General features: G+C 40.5%; 1 protein-coding gene across 5 annotated transcripts in view; it reads left to right on the top strand.

Annotated features, from left to right (window-relative positions):
* cenpe (centromere protein E) overlaps positions 1–1,798 on the top strand; it is a 29,362-nt gene extending 27,564 nt beyond the window's left edge. For all 5 annotated transcript variants that reach the window (XM_059552306.1, XM_059552303.1, XM_059552305.1 and 2 more), the window contains one exon: positions 1,314–1,798. In XM_059552306.1, the coding sequence (XP_059408289.1) occupies positions 1,314–1,438 (125 nt within the window). In that variant the 3' untranslated portion in view covers positions 1,439–1,798. The remainder of the gene's footprint in view (positions 1–1,313) is intronic.
* The last annotated feature ends 17,627 nt before the right edge of the window (positions 1,799–19,425 follow it).

Below are 19,425 nucleotides of genomic sequence, written 5' to 3'. Positions count from 1 at the left end.
TTTTCACACACTCCAGTGCTTTCAGGACAGTGTTTAACTGGCCGCAATGTGAAGCTCCCAAATCCAATACTTTCTGATTGGCCGTGAGTGTGGTATCATGGAGAAATTTCCCTTGTGGATTTAGAAACTGTTTGTCACTCAAATCTTGTCTGGTTAGGACAACGTAGGGCTGCATGATGAATCGTATTTTAATCATGATCATAATTACTGCGTCTCAGGATTTATTAAGCATAATCGTCTGTGATATTTGTCCTCTGGTTGTTCATTCTGAAGGCGTTTCATTATAATTTGGCACTTGCACTGTCTTCCAACAAGCCTTCATGGTTGTGGTCTCCAGATTTCAAGAGCTGAAACCCCCCCCACCCCCCCAAATGAGAGCTTTTCTCTTAAAGGGCTCTTGTTTTTTCACTTAGCAGCTCTCTACCATGCGAGTAAATCACTTGCATATGCAACTAAATCTTTACTCTAGGCGACTAAATAATGTCCAATATTAGCCTATGGCTAATTTTACTCGCCAGTGTGTGAGTTGGAGGCTAAGAATGAGTTTAGCATAAATATATTTTCACTCACTGAACACTTATGCATTTGGCCACTGTCATATTCATCATTTTCTGTGTGCTCTATGTAAAATGAGTGTTACCCTGGCTTTATTTGAAAAAATATTATTCCCAATGCACACAATCTTCCCAGTGCTCTGTTGGTTACAGTGTTTACTTCCTTTTTAATTATATTTTTATTACATATTTATTCATTTGTGAAAAATACTTTGTCATCTAAAGTATAGGTATGATTATTTTAAACATAAATCTTTTTTAATCTTGTCAAATTATTTCAAAGTTCTTAAATATTAATAAAAAATAGATTATATCGGCTATCCACCCCCTGCTTTCCAAGATATTGGCATCGACCTCAGCTGTAAAAAAAAAAAACAATATTGGTCGACCACTATTCATTATCCATATATCCAGTATCATGCAGCCCTAATACATTGGTGCCTAGTTTCTTCACTACTCTCACCTGATGGAGTTGGAGATCTTTTGGTTTGGCTAGTTGGGGTTTAAAAGACTCTTTTAATTGCACTGCCATTACTGAATGAGAAAACAAATATGAACAGGAAAATAACGGTGCTGATGTAAAATTCATTTATTTAGTTTGTAAAGCATCTATACAGAAGACAACTGTGTCAATATTCATATCAACCCTATTTATTACTGTGAAGCTGCTTTGACACTATTTGTACAATATAAAGTGCTGTAGAAATAAATGTGACTTGACTTAGGTCCCTTACTCTCTGTCTGCTGTTTTTATTTTAGATACCAGTTCCAGCTCAGCCACTGCATCAGATGCAGCACCAGTAGACGACTGGTGGCAGATTCCTAATGCTTTGCCCGAAAAGCCAGATGCTAGCACAAATGCTAACGCTTGCCCAACACAGTGATCTTGGATCTGTTTTGCCGTCTCTTTCTCTGTCTGTTGGAAAGTTAATTTGAGAGAAAAGTCCTTTGAGTCCAATCATTCACCAACTAATGAAGAACGTTAAACATGTCCTGAGATAATGACATCTTCTAAACCCATCCACCATCTGTCCTGCTGTGGAAAATCTGGAAGCTCTTTATGATGCACCAAACTGATGTTCATCTTCACAGCTGCAGATGCACCACAGTGAATATCCAGTGAGCACTAAATATACTCGACTCTGCAGTCGTTGTTTGTGTCTCTTTTTTTGTCTGTGTATGTTGGATTTTTTTCCTCTTGTTTTAATGTTTTATGTAAATAAAGTCAGCGTTTTAAACGTAAATGTTTTGATTTGCATTTGGTCTTTGAGTGGTTTATATTCTCACATTCACAAAGCAGCAGAAGAATCACTTCTTTCCTTTAAAGGGTTTATGAAGTGCCTTTTTTTTCTGTACTGTTCTCTGAAGTCCACTTATGTTATCAACATTTTTACATCAAAAAACTTAGAAGTAATGGCCTATTGTCTGTCCTGTTTTGACCCCCCTCATCGGAACGCTCTGTTGGAATATGCGTGACAGATTGTAGACTCATAAGTAAATGCCCATTACTATGATTGGCTAACAGTTGTGTTTGTTTGACAGCCTACATCCTTCATAGATGGACACTGCTAGGATTTAGGTTAAGAACTTAAATACTTGGTACATATCAAACGATCTGTAATAACAGACCAAGCAATAGTGACCACTTAATAAAAACGGTTATACTTGTGTGATGCAACATTACTGTAGGGTCCAATATAGACTAGCACAGCATTGCCTTTTAGTTTCAATCTTTCTGAAAATGCTGTATCAAATTATGTGAACAAAGGACCAAGCTCGTACCGAAACGGTCTGGAACTTCTGTAAAAATAAAGTTCTTCCACAATTTCTTCCACTACTTGGCACTGAACAGTGTCTTGTCTTTGAAACCATCTTTATCGTTTGGTTTCTACATAGACCTGCATTTGCTTCCAGTTATTTACAATACATGCGCTAATTGGTGGGTGAGTTTAAGCAGGAAGTGATGTAGAAGCAGGCGTGGATCTTCTGCGGTGTTTAGCCACACTATTATGTCATAAAGTGGCACATTTTGGCAGATTGACTTCAATATAAGCTGTTTTAAGACTAACGAGTTTTTGAGTTCAGAAGCTTACAGGATGTTTTTATAGTATAAATGACTTCTTATATGCCAAAAGATCAAGGGAATTTTGATTTCTCAGTTAATGACCCTTTTAATATGGGTCTATTCTTGTTCATCTTGATTAGGAAGAGTCATTTAATTCTCAGAATTTAGATTTTTAGGGCTATGTTTTGGAGAATCCTGAATTAAATGAAAGGCTTGTTTTCTCTCTGATCAAAAACTAACTGGTCTAGTGTTCTATTTTAATCAAATGTTTATGGTTTTCTTTATAAAATGCTTTGGAAAAGCATCTCTTTATTTGATGATTTTATGTATTTTTCATAACTTGGAACAATAGCAAAATATTCTTCGAATATTTTTCTTTAAGAGCGCATATACATATATATATATATATATACATTTATATATATACATTTATATATATATATATATATATATATATATATATATACATACATTTCTGGCAAGTGTCATGCCAATGTTGAGTTTACCTTGAAGAGCTTTGCTTTTAAATTTCTAAATAAGTTCATTGTCATAGATTGTACTGCACTGCTTTTAGAATAATTTCTCTATAAAAAGATAGGCCTGTCGCAATAATCAATATAAAATAATCAATATATCGACTTAAGATAAAATATGACCTCAATAATTTTTGGTAGTGCAATATATCGGCCATTATATTTACTTAAAAAATAATGTCAACATGTTGTTGTTTTTTTTTTTTTTTTTTTACATTCCATTTGCACCTGTCTTATGCAGCTTCTTGTTTATAACACGGTGTAGTCATGAGGTGTTTTTTAAATTAAAAAAATGCTTCTACAAAAAAGTTTCCTATGCAAATTGTATAAATAAAATTCCATATAAGTTCTTTGTGCATTTGTCTTTTTTTGTACTTTTTAATTTGCACTTTTTGTTAGAAAATGTTTGACTATTTAATCGTTTTTTTAAGGTATCTAATTTATTGATACTTAATTTCCATGATCTAAATATTCTTGAAAATTAAAAGTTTGTTGTCCCTTGGAAATGTGTAGGCCTTCTTGCATTATTATGCTGTAACATTATGATTATATATTCAGTGGCATAAAATGGTCTTTAAAATGACAATAATATCGCTTATCTCAATTATTTCTGGGGTCATATCACACAACAAAAAGTTATGACAGGCCTATAAAAACACCTACCCAAAGGCCGCCATGGACTTTGTTTCAACTGAAAACCATCTAGAAGGCAAAGACTCCATGTCACCTTGTCAGAAAAGGATTGGGCAGAATTGAAGTGGGATTGCCTCAATACTGAGGACATCCACCTCCTCGAACCTCCAAGAGAGGAGTAAGCCAAGGTCCTAGCGAAAGGTGTTAAGGAGCTCGACCTTAACTCCAGAGGAACTTGACAGGAGTAGGGCTTCATGGTAGTCCTTCACATACACTTGACCTGAAGGACTCTGACCATAAGACACTCCTTGTAGGGAAGTTTGAACTATTGGGCTGATCAGGAGATTGTGCTCGCCCCAGGGTGTCAGTAAAAACATGGCACAGGATTCAGAACACTCTGACTTTACGGTAGTAAACGTGTGTGGTATCTTTGCATAAACGCACACAAAGTAGGCAAACTCTAAAGATTAATATCAGGAGCTCGGGAACATGCGTTCATTCTTTTCACTCCGCTCGCTAACAAGAGAGGTCGGGAAGTTTCTAGCTCGCCACCTATCGTCCTTTCCCAACGTCATCCATAAAGTGGACTCTGATTGGTTAGACCTCCTTAACACTGCCGCCCCCAAATATGCATATTTGTTTCTCAATCTAAGTTAAGATTCTTTGAGTTTGATGTTGGTGTCATTTTCATCAGCAATCTCTCATAGGTTAATGAGACGGGTAACAGGCCGTCTATAGTCGACCATTAACTTGGACCTCTACAGACCTTACTTGTCCATCTGCTCCAGGGAATGTCCTTACCACTATCACAGTGGCTCAGTGGTTCATGTAGGTTGTCTACAAACTGGAAGGTTGGTGGTTCAATCCCCGGCTCCACTTGACCAAGTGTCGAGGTGTCCTTGTCCACCTAACCCCAGCCTCTCCCGATGAGCTGGATGGTGCCTTGAATGGCTGACACCGCAGTCGGTGTATGAATGAGTGTGTGAATGGGTGAATTTGAGGCAACTAGTAAAGCATTTTGGATGGCCATGTGGTCTGTTGAAAGCGCTATATAAATGCAGTCCATTTACCATTTGTGTCGCAGCTGGAGGTTAGGCAAGTAGTGTCTCACAAAGCTTGACCAGAAATGATCAGTGAGGTCTTGGCTTTGTCTTCATCGGCGTCGTCCAATGAGTTCGTTAGCAGGGTATGTCACTTGAGGTAGAGAGCTGTCTGGCCGCCCCATGAGTAGGAGATTTGGGGTAACCGGGTCCAAATCAGCTACGTTGGAGGAGGCATATCCTAGGGGCTTACTATTGAGAATTCCCTCTATCTCAATAAGCACTGTTTAAAGCACTTTTTCTGTCACTGTTTGTGCACCTACTACTGTACGGAGGGAATTTTTGAGGGATCGAATCTCTCTTTCCTAGATGCCACCAACGTGGGGAGCATTAGGAGGGTTAAAGAGGAATGTGATTTTCTGTTTGGCGAGATGTTTTTGAAGCTCTTGACTACAATTTGTTAAGGCCTCTCTTAGCTCTCTCTCTCCACCCTGGCAATTAGTGCCCTGGTCAGATAGCAGTTCAGAAGGGGTGCCTCGGTGTGCAATAAATCTTCTCAGAGCCATAAGAACGTAATCTGTATCTATAGATGTGAGCAGCTCAATGTGTACACAGCGAGTCGTGAGACACTTGAAGATTATGCCCCATCTTTTTTCACAGCGTCTGCCTATCTTGATTTGGAAGGGCCCAAAACCATCCATACCCGTGCTGTAAAAGGGAGGTTTGTGGAGTCTCAGACGTGCTGGAGGTTTCTCATTTCAGCAAATACCCTTTCCGGTCCTGGGTGACACAACTTACTGTCATAGTCCTGTATGAGTAGTTTGGTTGCTGGGTGGTGAGGATCCAGAACTATCCCAGTCCCTACGAAGATTTTAAAGGTGCAGGACTCAGATTTTATACATGAAAGAACTGGCGTTGAATCAGACTACAAGACCACTCGGTTGATTTCAATTGTGAGTGATGTGATAGCCAAAGCTCAATGCTGTCTGAACGAGCCTCTTTAGGAAGGTGATCAATGACATTTGGCATGTTGCAGGCCCATTGACTAATTTCAAACCCACCACTACTAAGAAGACTACGCAAACCATCCACCAACTGTTTGGCATCATCTTGGGAACCTTACACTCTTGAGGCAACTGTCTACGTAAAAGTTACGTTCAACTGTTGATCTGAAGGTGTTATCTGGTTGCGTGTTCTCCAAAGCATGGCGCTGTCCTTAGGAGTGGTGTTGCATAACGGTTCACTCCATCTACCATGACTCTGGTGGTTCTGGCTTGTAACAAGTCCAATGCCATCTGATCTTGTTTTGATCATACAGCCAATCTCTCGTTCTTGTGTGGGATGGCATCACCTTGCCAAAGTCTCTCCACATTCCGGAAAAGTTCTTCCATTTGAGGGTTGACAGAGATATGTAAACATTGCTGAGATGGGAGCTGTTGCTCTAGAAAGCGTGTTGGGCCTTGTAATGTCCAACCTAGTTGAGTTCTGATAGCTGCTGGACCTCCAGGGGGGCCGAGAAGTACAGGCTCACCGGGTGTAATTAGGTGGGGGTGATCTGCTCCTATTAGAAGAAGGGGACATGCTCTGTGGATGGGCTGCAAGGGAATCCTCTTCAGGTGTTGATATTTTTGCTGGAGCATAGAGATGGGGTAGGAGTGCTCAGCCAGATTTAAGTGCTCAGAGGTAAAGGCGTTCTGGATTTGGTAGCTCCGTTGAGGCTGTGATATTGAGTGCACCTTAAAGGAAAAGGAGGCCCCAATGAGTTTCTTGACATCTTGTCGAATTGTTCTTAATGCTAGCTCCTTTGTCTGTCCTTTAAGTCCTAGTTTCTGAACTGCTGCTGGGAGTAGCATGGTTCTTTTGGATCCATCATCGAGCACTGCGTAGGTGTTTAGGGTTTGATTCTTGTGTTGTAGCACGACAGGAATCACTTTCAGTAGAACATGCTTGGATCCTTTAGGCCTGTCCAGGTACAGGGTATTATTTGTGGAGTTCACCAAGCAGGTGCCCTCTGTCTGTGATCAGTTGTTCACCTCATGAAGGATTTGAAGGTGTTTCTCATTACATAAGCGACAGGGCTTTTTCAGGGTGCAATTTTTTGCTAAGTGTGACTGCCCACATTTCCAACAACGGTTGTTGTCTTTGATCCATTTAATCATCTCCTCTTTACTGAATTTCTGGAAGGTGGTGCACTGGCTCAGGAAGTGTTCGGTACTGTCACAGTATGGGCACAACACCCTACTCTGTTCAAGTCTCTGGACTGGGTTGGACTGCTTCGAGGGTAACAGTACATGTGTAGTGGTGTTATGGGTTTGATCAGCTCTGTGAAGAACAGTGGCAAGTCTAGGCTTTACTAATGAGCTTGATCTTGGTTGCACTATTCTACGTCTCTGCTCCTTTCTTTGATATAGGTCATCACGGTCTTGGCACCATGATTCAAATTTGAGCCACTCTGCTAAATCCAGTAGAGTTTAGACTGCACCAGACTGATAGGGCATGTGTCGTCTGAAAGAGGCACGTAAATCTGGAGGAAGTTTAGTGAGCAGACGGGCTACATGTGAACCACATTGTAATTTCACGTTACCTTCAGGACCTAATGTCTTCAGAAGACCCACAAGAGCTTAGATTTGAAGGGCAAACCTATCAAAACTGGCCAAATCTCCAGGCTAAACATCAGGGGCATCCATGACGGCTGCTATTTTAGTTAAGGCTAACTTGTGAGGTCTTTCAAATCTATCAGTAAGTGCAGTCACAGTGTCTGTGTATGGCCAAGGGGAATTGAGGAATGAGTCTGCAATTAGATGGGTCTCTTCAAACTTCAGATGATCTAAAAGAACCTGATACTTGAAAAGCTCAGTTCAGGATCATCATCATCAGGAAGCAGATTGTCAAGAGCCAGCTTTAGACGAGCGAACTCGCTGGGGTCATGACGGGTGAAGTATGGAATCGTTGGTTGTGGGCCCCTGTAGGAAGTCTCTGGACATACAGTGCTCTGAGGCCAGCCCGTGGGAGAAGAGTATGGCAGCTTATGAGCAGTAGAAAGCTGTGGTCTGGACTTGTAGGCATATGTGTCTGTACCTGACTTAAATGAACTCTCCCTAGGTGGTGCTTGAGGTCTACATGGAGTAGGTTGTGGAATATAGGGCACTGGACTTGGTGCTGTTACCTCAGGTTGTCTATAAATGGTTCTAGGGAGTGGCACTAGAAATTGCACTAATTGGCTGTGGTTGAGATGCTGGTAAGGCTGACTGCTGCTGCAGCCTTAAATTCTGCATATCTTTGTGAAGTGTCTGTAACTGTCGAATTTCCTCCTTAAGGACCATCTGAGCTTCACGTAACTGCATATTCTCCCTTTTTTGATCTTGGACCTCCAACCTGTGTCTAACAGATATGAATGAAGACTCATCCACTTGTAGTGAATGCTTCTCCTCTCCATCACTTTCATAGTGCAGTGTGGTCTTTCCCAACGTCACCCATAAAGTGGACTCTGATTGGTTAGACCTCCTTAATACTCCTCAAGACTCTGTTCACTCCATCTGGCCTCTTTGGTGATGCCATGGAGTTGGTTATCGATCGCCATAAGGAGAAGAGAGCTTGCTGGAGGCCTGGCCCTCAATCACCGCATTCTGCATTGTGTTCCCCTTTTTCCAGTAGATGTCAAATCCTGTGTTCATGTTTGTTCAATAAAAACACGCACATCCTCACAAAAAGAGCAGTTTTCTATGGCGTTATTTCCCTCTCTAATGTCGAGAGCCCATTATTGTAGCGCGAAAGTACATGAATATAATGCGCAAGTGCGAATCTCTCTGCTCGCGCGCGGAATATAATGTGCGGAGCGTGAATCTCTCTGGAACTGGGTGCGCGCTCTCAGATACACTTTGCTCTTGTAAGAATTTTCTCTGGCCCGCTCAGAGAGAATGCCTGCACTTAAAACATGTTCAGTGCAATTGCCAATCTCTCCTCTTCGCTTAAAGTAAGCTTTTATGTGCTTAGACTGTGTCCCGTGCGTTCGCGCATAGTACTCTTCTCTTCGATTTCTTTCTCTTTGCTCTTGGCATAAACGCTGTCAAAATGGCAACAACCAATCAGAAATAGGCTTCAACGACTGACCAATGAAAACGCGACATCGTACATGGAATCTTATTGGTTGATACTGAACCGCACATGGAACACATGGATTCTTGTAAATTCTTACAAGAGCAACGTGTATCTGAGAGCGCGCGCCCAGTTCCCGCGTGCGAGCAGAGAGATTCACGCTCTCACATTATATTAATGTACTTTCGCGCAACAATAATGCGCTCTCGACTTTTGACAGGGAAATAATGCCATAGTTTTCTTCTCCTATCAATACGGTGTTACTCGCCCTGCCTCAGAGTAGCGCAGACCCACGGTCGCGATAGGAACCAATCTATGACAGACCCAATCTATGTCACTCAGGGTGCCCCACGATGGCCGTTCTTCTACGTGTGCCCCACGATCACAAACTCGCCAGTCTAAACAGTAGCCAGAGGTTATGACTAGTACTCCCCCTCAGTTACCCATGTACAACTTAGTTAAAGCTCAAAACAATAATCAGCAGTTATGCTAGAACTATCTGTCTAGCCCCCGCGACAGTCATATAACTACGTACAACTTAATTTAAACTCAAACAATAATCAGCGGTTATGCTAGCACTACCTGTCTAGCCCCCGACAGTTACATAACTACATACAACTTAATGAAAGCTGAGACAATAACCAGCGGTTATGACCAGTACTTTGACTAGCCCCCCCCCCCCCCCCCCCATAAATCAAATGTAACAATTTATCAGTCGTGTAAGGATTATGCCAATTACATAGCCAATTCATAGATATCAGATCAATACAAGACATAAATTCTCAAAGATGAATCTAAGAGTAAAAGATGCATACCTGGACCCGTATTCATAAAGATTCTAAGAATCCTCTCAGAAAACTCTTAATTTAGCTTAAAAACTTTTACGTAGGAGTCTTAGCTCAAGAGTGATTCGGGAATGATCTGAGAGCAACTCTGAGTAAGGAAAAGACAAAAACTTTCATCTTAGTGAGGAGGCGGGGTTGACCCCGTTGCTATGTATGACACAATCTTTTGAAGACTGTGGTTGGTTGTCCAAGAAGGAAAAAAAGAGTGATTTTAAGTATAGGGTCTATTCTAATTCTCTCTTTGAATTTACATGCGTAGTTTTTCCTATTTGACCATTCTCTCTCTCTCTCTCTCTCTCTCACACACACACACACACACATTATATGTGTGTATATAAATCCTTTTTTTATTTACCATGCTTTTAATTTCCTATAAGGTATTTTGTTGGCTTCGAATGATAAAAATTGTTCGACTCTCTCCAATTACAGTGATTGCTGTCCTATTTAAGTGGTGGTTTGAATGTTGGTTTTAATGTATCAAACATGGAATCAAAACCAAGAAGGGGCAAGAAAGCCAAACTGGACAGAGGAACAGTGTTTACTGGTAGCCCAGTTAGTGGATGAACACAAGGCCATTCGGGAAAATTCGGGCCGGGTGTCACAGCAAGGGACAAGAAGCAGACATGGGAGCGTATAGCACAAACTATTAACGGTTCATTCCCCCTGCTTGTGCGCACCTATAAGCCTGCTATATTCATAAATGCAGTTTTTTGAGCCTGCAAGGTGGGAATGTCCAGTGGAAACTAAATGAACTGTGACACAATAAGATGTTCTGAAAGTGCTGTGATTTTTTGTGTGATCACTCTGCTTACAGAAGGTTGTGACAGACCCAAATCATCACTATTGCATTGTTGCATTTTCCCAGTTGCCAAATATCGTAATGTAATGTGTCCAATGGCCCCTGGTGGGGGGCTGTGGACTAACCTAATATTGTACTTACAAACGTGAAAAAAATAAATAAAAAATAAATAAATAAACAGACATAACAATGTGTTTAATATGGGATTAAGATATAGTGTAGGCTATGAGATATAGACTAATGATTAATTATTTTAATATTTCGTTGATAAAAGACTAACCTAGCCTCCTCAGGAAGTGCTTCCGTCACCTCACACTTGTTTGGTAATGGCTAGCAATAAGCAGCAGAAACGTATTTCGGACTTTTTTTCGGGTAACACAGTTAAGAAAAGTAAAAATAGTGATGGGAATTCTTCTCAAACAAAGGATGTCAACAATAACGTCGATGAAGCTCGCATCCGCAACACTTCAGAACCAGAGGCTCTGGTGTGCAAATCTGGAGATGCACAGTGGCGACGTCAGTTCTTGAAGCAGTAGACTTAATCCAAACTGAGCTTAAAAGAAGATTTGATCAAAGTGGAATTAAAGTGGCTGCACAAAGAGAAACGACTCTTATCGAAGCTGCAAACCAAAACCTGTCTGGTCTAAATGAAGAAATGCAACTCCCGGAAAAGTTTCTCAGTGGCGTTTTCTCCCTGAAGCCAAGGGAAGCCATCTCTTCCGACAATCACTATTATTGTAAATAAAAAAATTATTTGACTTGTGACTTGGCCTCTCATTTCTATGGAGAAAATGAAATAAATGTAGAATTTGTCATGCTTTGTTCCGATCAGAATAATGGGCGTTTACCAGACGCTCTCAAGCGCACGTCCTCATGCATAATTTTGCCACAAAGAACCGGCTAAAGAAATGATTATGAATTTGTCAAAAATAGCAAGGAGACATTTAATTGTTTATTAATAAAATGGTGTTTTCTGTGTCGCTGCAAAGACGATGCGGACTCGCCATGAACGCCAGAGAGAGATGCACATTTCATATGGATTAGGCCTACATATTCAGAGAGTAGGCTATTTCTTTTCGTTTTGAATATTTTCGTTTAAAAGTAGACATTTTTAAGCTTTCTATAATAGATAGCCTATATTTCTCAAAACTGTCTGTGAGGCACAAGCTGAGTTTCTGCGCTCTCCAGTTAACGTGCAATACAACGTCTGCTAATATATTTGCTTGTTTATTAAATACAGGCAATGGGTTGGTAAAATATTGATCAAAATTAAGATACAATTTATACAAAACGAAAATCTTTTAAACAGAGTCTTTCTACAAAACAAAACTCAATAAAGTGGTCAAAATCATGTCTTACCCACTACATGTCTCATAGGCTATTGCGCATGATGTATCATATCTTTCTCATGCTGCATGCTCACTTTCATAATAAACATTGATTAAATAAATAAAAAAATTACATCAGCCTATAATATTTAAACAAATATGAAACCAAACATGTTTTCTTTAATGGCTACAACACATAGCCTAAACAGTACAGATAATTTTTTTTATTATTATTTTATTTATTTATTTTATTAAACATCAAAGTACAAGTACATCAAGTACAATTTTTGTGTATAAAACAGTAACAATCACGCCAGGGGAGAAGACTAGTAGAGAAATTTCATGTCGTCAGTCACAACATAATGACGTCACATATTTTCCAACCCAGCCCTCAGCATACCCCCCCCCCCCCGCATGAAACCGCTTCCAGCGCGCCTGGCTGTGTCAGAGATGTTAGCACGTCTCTAATAAGATCAGTCACAAACATGATCCCTGCACGATCTAATCTACTGTCATCCATTGTCTGCAACACATTTCTTCTGCCTCTTCGCCTTTCTGCCATTTTCTCCTCTGCTAAAGAAACTCTTAAGCCTCTTAAAAGTCCTTGTCTGCTCCTAACAAGACCTTAAGACCTCTTTTAAGGGTTAAGATGCTTTCTGAATTACACTTCATGCTATGGGCTCAATCTGGCTACAGAAGGCCCTGATCCTTTTGCTGCAGTCCTTTAAATACATCAGATCAAGACAAACTTCCCCCGAGATGGAGACAGGTCCCAAGCCTGGGTGATTTTACAACTCAATGGGAACAGGGGAAATTTACATGGAGGACCCTGGGAAGGGGCACTCCTATTACAGTAAGCAAAATATCTCTTAACTCTAAGAATCTGTATTATCTTTTAATCTACTTTTGTACGATTGTCTCGAAGATGCCTGTGTATGTTTGTATTGTCTGTTTCTCAGGAGATCAAAGTATCTTTCATCCTTACACCGGTGACTGGTTTGCATCCGTAGATCTGAAAGATTCAGAGTCTCAGAGCAGGTGGCACATAAACCACTTGGAACTGAAGGCCTTAGCCCTAGTGGCTTTGTTACCGCAGCTGGAACAGTGACTTCATGATTCACACTGACAATATGTCACCAATATGTGACCATAAATCACCAAGGCAACATGTGCTCTAGAGCCCTTTTCAAGCAGGCTGAGAGTTTTCTATTATGGGCAGATTGTTATCTAATCTCCATCAGAGCAGCTCATATCCTTGATCTCTTAATCTGCGGAGCGTACATGCTTTCGAGGTTTGGATTTCCTCACAGAAAGTGGACACGACATCCCAGTTTGGTTTGGATGATTTAGGACCTCTAGGGGGGGGGTGGGGGTGGGGGTGGGGGGGGAGAGAACACACACTGCCCGCTGTTCTTTTCACGATCTTTGTGTTCCCTCGGGTGAAGATTTTGCCTCTTGTGTGCAAAATCTGGAAAGGGAGAGCGTCGGTGATCCTCATTGTCCAGAACCTTCTGAATCAACCTTGATTTCCGGACCTCAGGGAGATGCTGGTGGCTCCACCTTGGCAAATTCCTCTCAGGAGAGACCTGCTGTCTCAAGTTAACAGACCGGAGCTGTGGTGCCTACAAGTGTGACTACTTCAAGGGTTCTTGGGGGGGTCTAAGCGCCCTGCTTTTCTGTGTGCTCGACATGCTCAGGGAGTCACATACACTTTCTACTAAGTGTCTGTATGCTCTTAAAGGGGTCATATGATGTTGCTTAAAAAGGAACATTATTTTGTGTATTTAGTGTAATGAAATGCTTATGTGGTTTAAGGTCCAAAAAACACATTTTCCACATACTGTGCATTATTGTTGCTCCTCTATGCCCCGCCTTTCGGAAATGTGTAGATTTTTACAAAACTCTTCCTGCTGAAAAGCTAGGTGTATGCTGATTGGCCAGCTATCCAGTGCGTTGTTTATGCGTAAACATAAAAACACTACTCTAAACTGCTCAAAACTCACGTGTGAATCATCGGTGGCAAATCCTTCAAACATGAAAACGTTTTTACAGGCTGTAATTGGGCATTATTTGTCAGAACACCAGCATTGTAGGCTACTCTCCCAGGAAACAGTCCTCGTCCTCCGCAAAATGTGTTGCACACATCTGAATATTTGGTTTGAACTATTCAAGAACAGTGTTGTAAATACAACTTCTAGTTGTGTCCTCCTTTGGAAGGCAAACTTTGAAACCGCACCCAAAACCTTTGTTAGCTCATTCAGTTTGGGTGAAGGTCTTCCTTTCTTAGTTTTTCCTCTTTTGTCTGCAAAAGAGCACCTTGAAAAAGGCATTTTTTGGTAGATCGGCAGCAAGGTGGTAGGTGCCGGCGACTGCCATTTTCTTTTTGTAGAATTTCACTTTCATACCTTGAATTTTCCCAACTATACGCAGGGTGTAGCACTGGGCACATCGCTAGTTCCAGAGGGCGTGCTGTCATTGAACATCAAAATTTGATTGGCTGATGATTCTGTCACTAATGCTTGTTACAAATCAGCTGCAACATCTTTGAACAAAAGGGTAGCACTATCTGTAGTGCTGGCTGCAGACTTTTTTTTATGTAGGATATTCCAGTTCAACTGCAACGAAACTAATCAGACATTTTGTGGACATTATACAAATGAAAATGTTACCTAAATAATAATAATAAAAAATATTAAAACAATTTTATTTTTATAGGAACAGAAGAGAAGTCCCTGCCGACCCTGATGGTGCACCACTGCTGAGATGTTCATTGGTATAGCTCTGCCTATCAGCTGCAGGTTTTCCCTGCGGCGTCGCTCTTGGTTGGGAAATTGTGTTGCGTTCTACCCCTTGCTTGGTGGGGTCTTTAAAGGTCCCCTTAAGTGTCTTAAAATAGAGCCATGCACTCCTGCGGGACCCAACACAACAGGGTGCGGGTGCGGGCTTTTAGAGACTCGACACTGAGAAACCTGATGAAAGTGCTCTAGTTATTGGTGATTCTATTGTACGGAACGTGAATATAGAGACACCAGCCACCATAGTCAGATGTTTACCGGGAGCCGGAGCGCCTGACATCTTGGCAAATTTAAAAGTGCTGGCTAATGCTGAACGTAAATACAGTAAGATTGTTATTCATGCCGGCGCTAATGATGTTCGACTTCGCCAGTCGGAGATCACTAAAAATAACATTAAAGAGGTGTGTGAACTTGCAAGCACGATGTCAGACACTGTAATATGCTCTGGTCCCCTCCCTGCTTACCATGGTGACGAGATGCATAGCAGATTGTCATCACTCAATGGCTGGATGTCTAAGTGGTGCCCACAGAATAACATAGGTTTCATAGACAATTGGACGAGCTTTTGGGGCAGACCTGACCTGTTTAAAAGAGATGGTCTTCATCCCTCCTGGGGTGGCGCCACTCTTCTCTCTAGAAATATGGCAAATAGTCTTAGTGTTTATACTTGACTAACTGGGGCCCAGGTCAGGAAGCAGACAGACTTGCGCAACCGACCGTCTGCTAGCTGCCTCCCGTCACAGAGGTCAGTTAATTCTCAGCACATAGAGACTTTTTCACCTAGATATCACACTATAGAGACTGTGTCTGTTCCCAGAACTAGAAAATACAAAAAACGTCCAAACCAAGTTAAGATTAACAATTTAATTGAGGTTCAACAAATAAAAAACAGAAGCAATATGGATAAACAAATGATAAAGCTTGGCTTATTGAATATCAGATCCCTTTCTACGAAAACACTTTTTGTAAATAATATGATCACTGATCATAATATAGATGTACTCTGTTTGACAGAAACCTGGCTAAAACCTGATGATTACATTATTTTAAATGAGTCCACCCCCCAAGATCACTGTTATAAACATGAGCCGCGTCTAAAAGGCAAAGGGGGAGGTGTTGCTTCAATTTATAACAACGTTTTCAGGATTTCTCAGAGGGCAGGCTTCATGTATAACTCGTTTGAAGTAATGGTGCTTCATATAACATTGTCCAGAGAAACAAATGTTAATGATACATCCCCTGTTATGTTTGTACTGGCTACTGTATACAGGCCACCAGGGCACCATACAGACTTTATTAAAGAGTTTGGTGATTTTACATCCGAGTTAGTTCTGGCTGCAGATAAAGTTTTAATAGTTGGTGATTTTAATATCCATGTTGATAATGAAAAAGATGCATTGGGATCAGCATTTATAGACATTCTGAACTCTATTGGTGTTAGACAACACGTTTCAGGACCTACTCATTGTCGACAGTGTTGTGCCTGAAGGCATTCATTGAACGATAGTTCATGAACTCGTTCATATTTTGGGCGAATGTGAACTGAACGTGCTGTATTAATGCCTGATGAACGTTACTGTGAACTCGTTCATTCTGGTGTCTGTGAACGGCACGCTCTCTAAGGTTAACTTCGTTCAATAGGGTGCCAGATTTCTATAGAGCCTTCCAGGCGAAAACCCGGCTAAAACACACCGTAAACGGGTCTTAATATGTAGCGGAAAAACACCCAATCTGGCAACACCAGCCACCAGTGTCGCACCGCCGTCCGCAGCATGCGTGACGCGTCATCAAAAAAAAAAACAGCAAACGACAGCAGCATGTAGCAAGAAGGCGTATGATCATTTAAAAGAATTTTATGATGTTTATGACAAGGTCGGTGAGAATGGGAGACAAAGCATTAAAGCAAAAATGGGGAAATGCTGTCCCCTCAATGCTAATGTAAACCCTGGTTGGATAAGGATTCAAAATTGGATATGAAGATGAAATCTGACGCATAGCTTCATTGTTAAAACTGATAAAATAATTGCTGTCTGTGATTCTATATGGGCTGTGGCAATAATTTTGAAAAATAATAGCTCGCAGCAACATATGGAAAAAAAGAACTATGAACTAGTTCATTTTTGGAACTGTGAACTTCAGTTCAAAATTTTTGTAGTTTGAACTATGAACTGAACTAGATCATTTTAAAATTTGTGAATTGAACTTTGAACTAGTTCATGTAGAAAGTGAACTTTCCCAACACTGATTGTCGAAATCGTACTCTAGATTTAATACTGTCACATGGAATTGATGTTGATGGTGTTGAAATTATTCAGCCAAGTGATGATATCTCAGATCATTATTTAGTTCTTTCCAAAATTCATATAGCCAAAATTGTAAATTCTACTTCTTGTTACAAGTATGGAAGAACCATCACTTCTAACACAAAAGACTGCTTTTTAAGTTATCTTCCTGATGTAACCAAATTCCTTAGCATATCCAAAACCTCAGAACAACTTGATGATGTAACAGAAACTATGGACTCTCTCTTTTCTTGCACTTTAAATAAAGTTGCTCCTTTACGCTTAAGGAAGGCTAAGGAAAACAGTTTGAAACCATGGTATAATGAGCATACTCGCACCCTAAAGAGAGCAGCCCGAAAAATGGAGTGCAGCTGGAGGGAAAGTAACATATCCTACAGAAAAGCATTAAAAACTGCTAGATCCGATTACTTTTCTTCTCTTTTAGAAGAAAACAAATATAACCCCAGGTATTTATTCAATACAGTGGCTAAATTAACGAAAAATAAAGCCTCAACAAGTGTTGACATTTCCCAACACCACAGCAGTAATGACTTTATGAACTACTTTACTTCTAAAATCGATACTATTAGAGAGAAAATTGCAACCATTCAGCCGTCAGCTACAGTATCACATCAGACAGTGCACTATAGACCCCCTGAGGAACAGTTCCACTCATTCTCTACTATAGGAGAGGAAGAATTGTATAAACTTGTTAAATCATCTAAACCAACATCATGTATGTTAGACCCTATACCATCTAAGCTCCTTAAAGAGGTGCTTCCAGAAGTCATAGATCCTCTTCTGACTATTATTAATTCCTCATTGTCATTAGGATATGTCCCCAAAACCTTCAAACTGGCTGTTATTAAGCCTCTCATCAAAAAACCACAACTTGACCCCAAAGAACTAGTTAATTATAGACCAATCTCGAATATCCCTTTTCTGTACAAGATACTAGAAAAAGTGGTATCCTCACAATTATATTCCTTCTTAGAGAAAAATGGTATATGTGAGGATTTCCAGTCAGGATTTAGACCGTATCATAGTACTGAGACTGCTCTCCTTAGAGTTACAAATGATCTGCTCTTATCATCTGACCGTGGGTGTATCTCTCTATTAGTTTTATTGGATCTTAGTGCTGCGTTTGAAACAATTGACCACAACATTCTTTTGCGTAGACTTGAACACTTTGTTGGCATCAGTGGAAGTGCATTAGCATGGTTTAAATCGTACTTATATGACCGCCATCAGTTCGTAGCAGTGAATGCAGATGTATCCTATCGATCACAAGTGCAGTATGGAGTACCTCAAGGCTCAGTACTAGGGCCGCTACTCTTCACGCTTTATATGTTACCCTTGGGAGATATCATCAGGAAACATGGTGTTCACTTTCACTGTTATGCTGATGATACTCAGCTCAGTATTTCTTCGCAGCCCGGTGAAACACACCAATTTGAAAAACTAATGGATTGCATAGTCGATATAAAAAACTGGATGACGAGTAATTTCTTACTGCTAAATTCTGAAAAAACAGAGGTGTTAATTATAGGACCTAAAAACTCCGCTTGTAATAACCTAGAACACTGTCTAAGACTTGATGGTTGCTCTGTCAATTCTTCGTCATCCGTTAGGAACCTCGGTGTGCTATTTGATCGCAATCTTTCCTTAGAAAGCCACGTTTCTAGCATTTGTAAAACTGCATTTTTCCATCTCAAAAATATATCTAAATTACGGCCTATGCTCTCAATGTCAAATGGAGAAATGTTAATCCATGCATTTATGACCTCAAGGTTAGATTATTGTAATGCTTTATTGGGTGGTTGTTCTGCACGCTTAGTAAACAAACTACAGCTAGTCCAAAATGCAGCAGCAAGAGTTCTTACTAGAACCAGGAAGTATGACCATATTAGCCCGGTCCTGTCAACACTGCACTGGCTCCCTATCAAACATCATATAGATTTTAAAATATTGCTTATTACTTATAAAGCCCTGAATGGTTTAGCACCTCAGTATTTGAATGAGCTACTTTATAATCCTCTACGTCCGCTACGTTCTCAAAACTCAGGCAATTTAATAATACCTAGAATATCAAAATCAACTGCGGGCGGAAGATCCTTTTCCTATTTGGCGCCTAAACTCTGGAATAACCTACCTAACATTGTTCGGGAGGCAGAAACACTCTTGCAGTTTAAATTTAGATTAAAGACCCATCTCTTTAACCTGGCATACACATAATTTACTAATATGCTTTTAATATCCAAATCCGTTAAAGGATTTTTAGGCTGCATTAATTAGGTAAACCGGACCCGGAAACACTTCCCATAACACCCTATGTACTTGCAACATCATTAGAAGAATGGCATCTACGCTAATATTTGTCTGTTTCTCTCTTGTTCCGAGGTCACCGTGGCCACCAAATCCAGTCTGTGTCCAGATCATAGGGTCACTGCCGTCAC

Source organism: Carassius carassius, chromosome 6, assembly GCF_963082965.1.
Source record: "Carassius carassius chromosome 6, fCarCar2.1, whole genome shotgun sequence".
In the NCBI taxonomy this organism is placed as follows: domain Eukaryota; kingdom Metazoa; phylum Chordata; class Actinopteri; order Cypriniformes; family Cyprinidae; genus Carassius; species Carassius carassius.
Note: the sequence above shows the minus strand (reverse complement) of the source record. Positions and strands in the feature narration are given on the sequence as shown.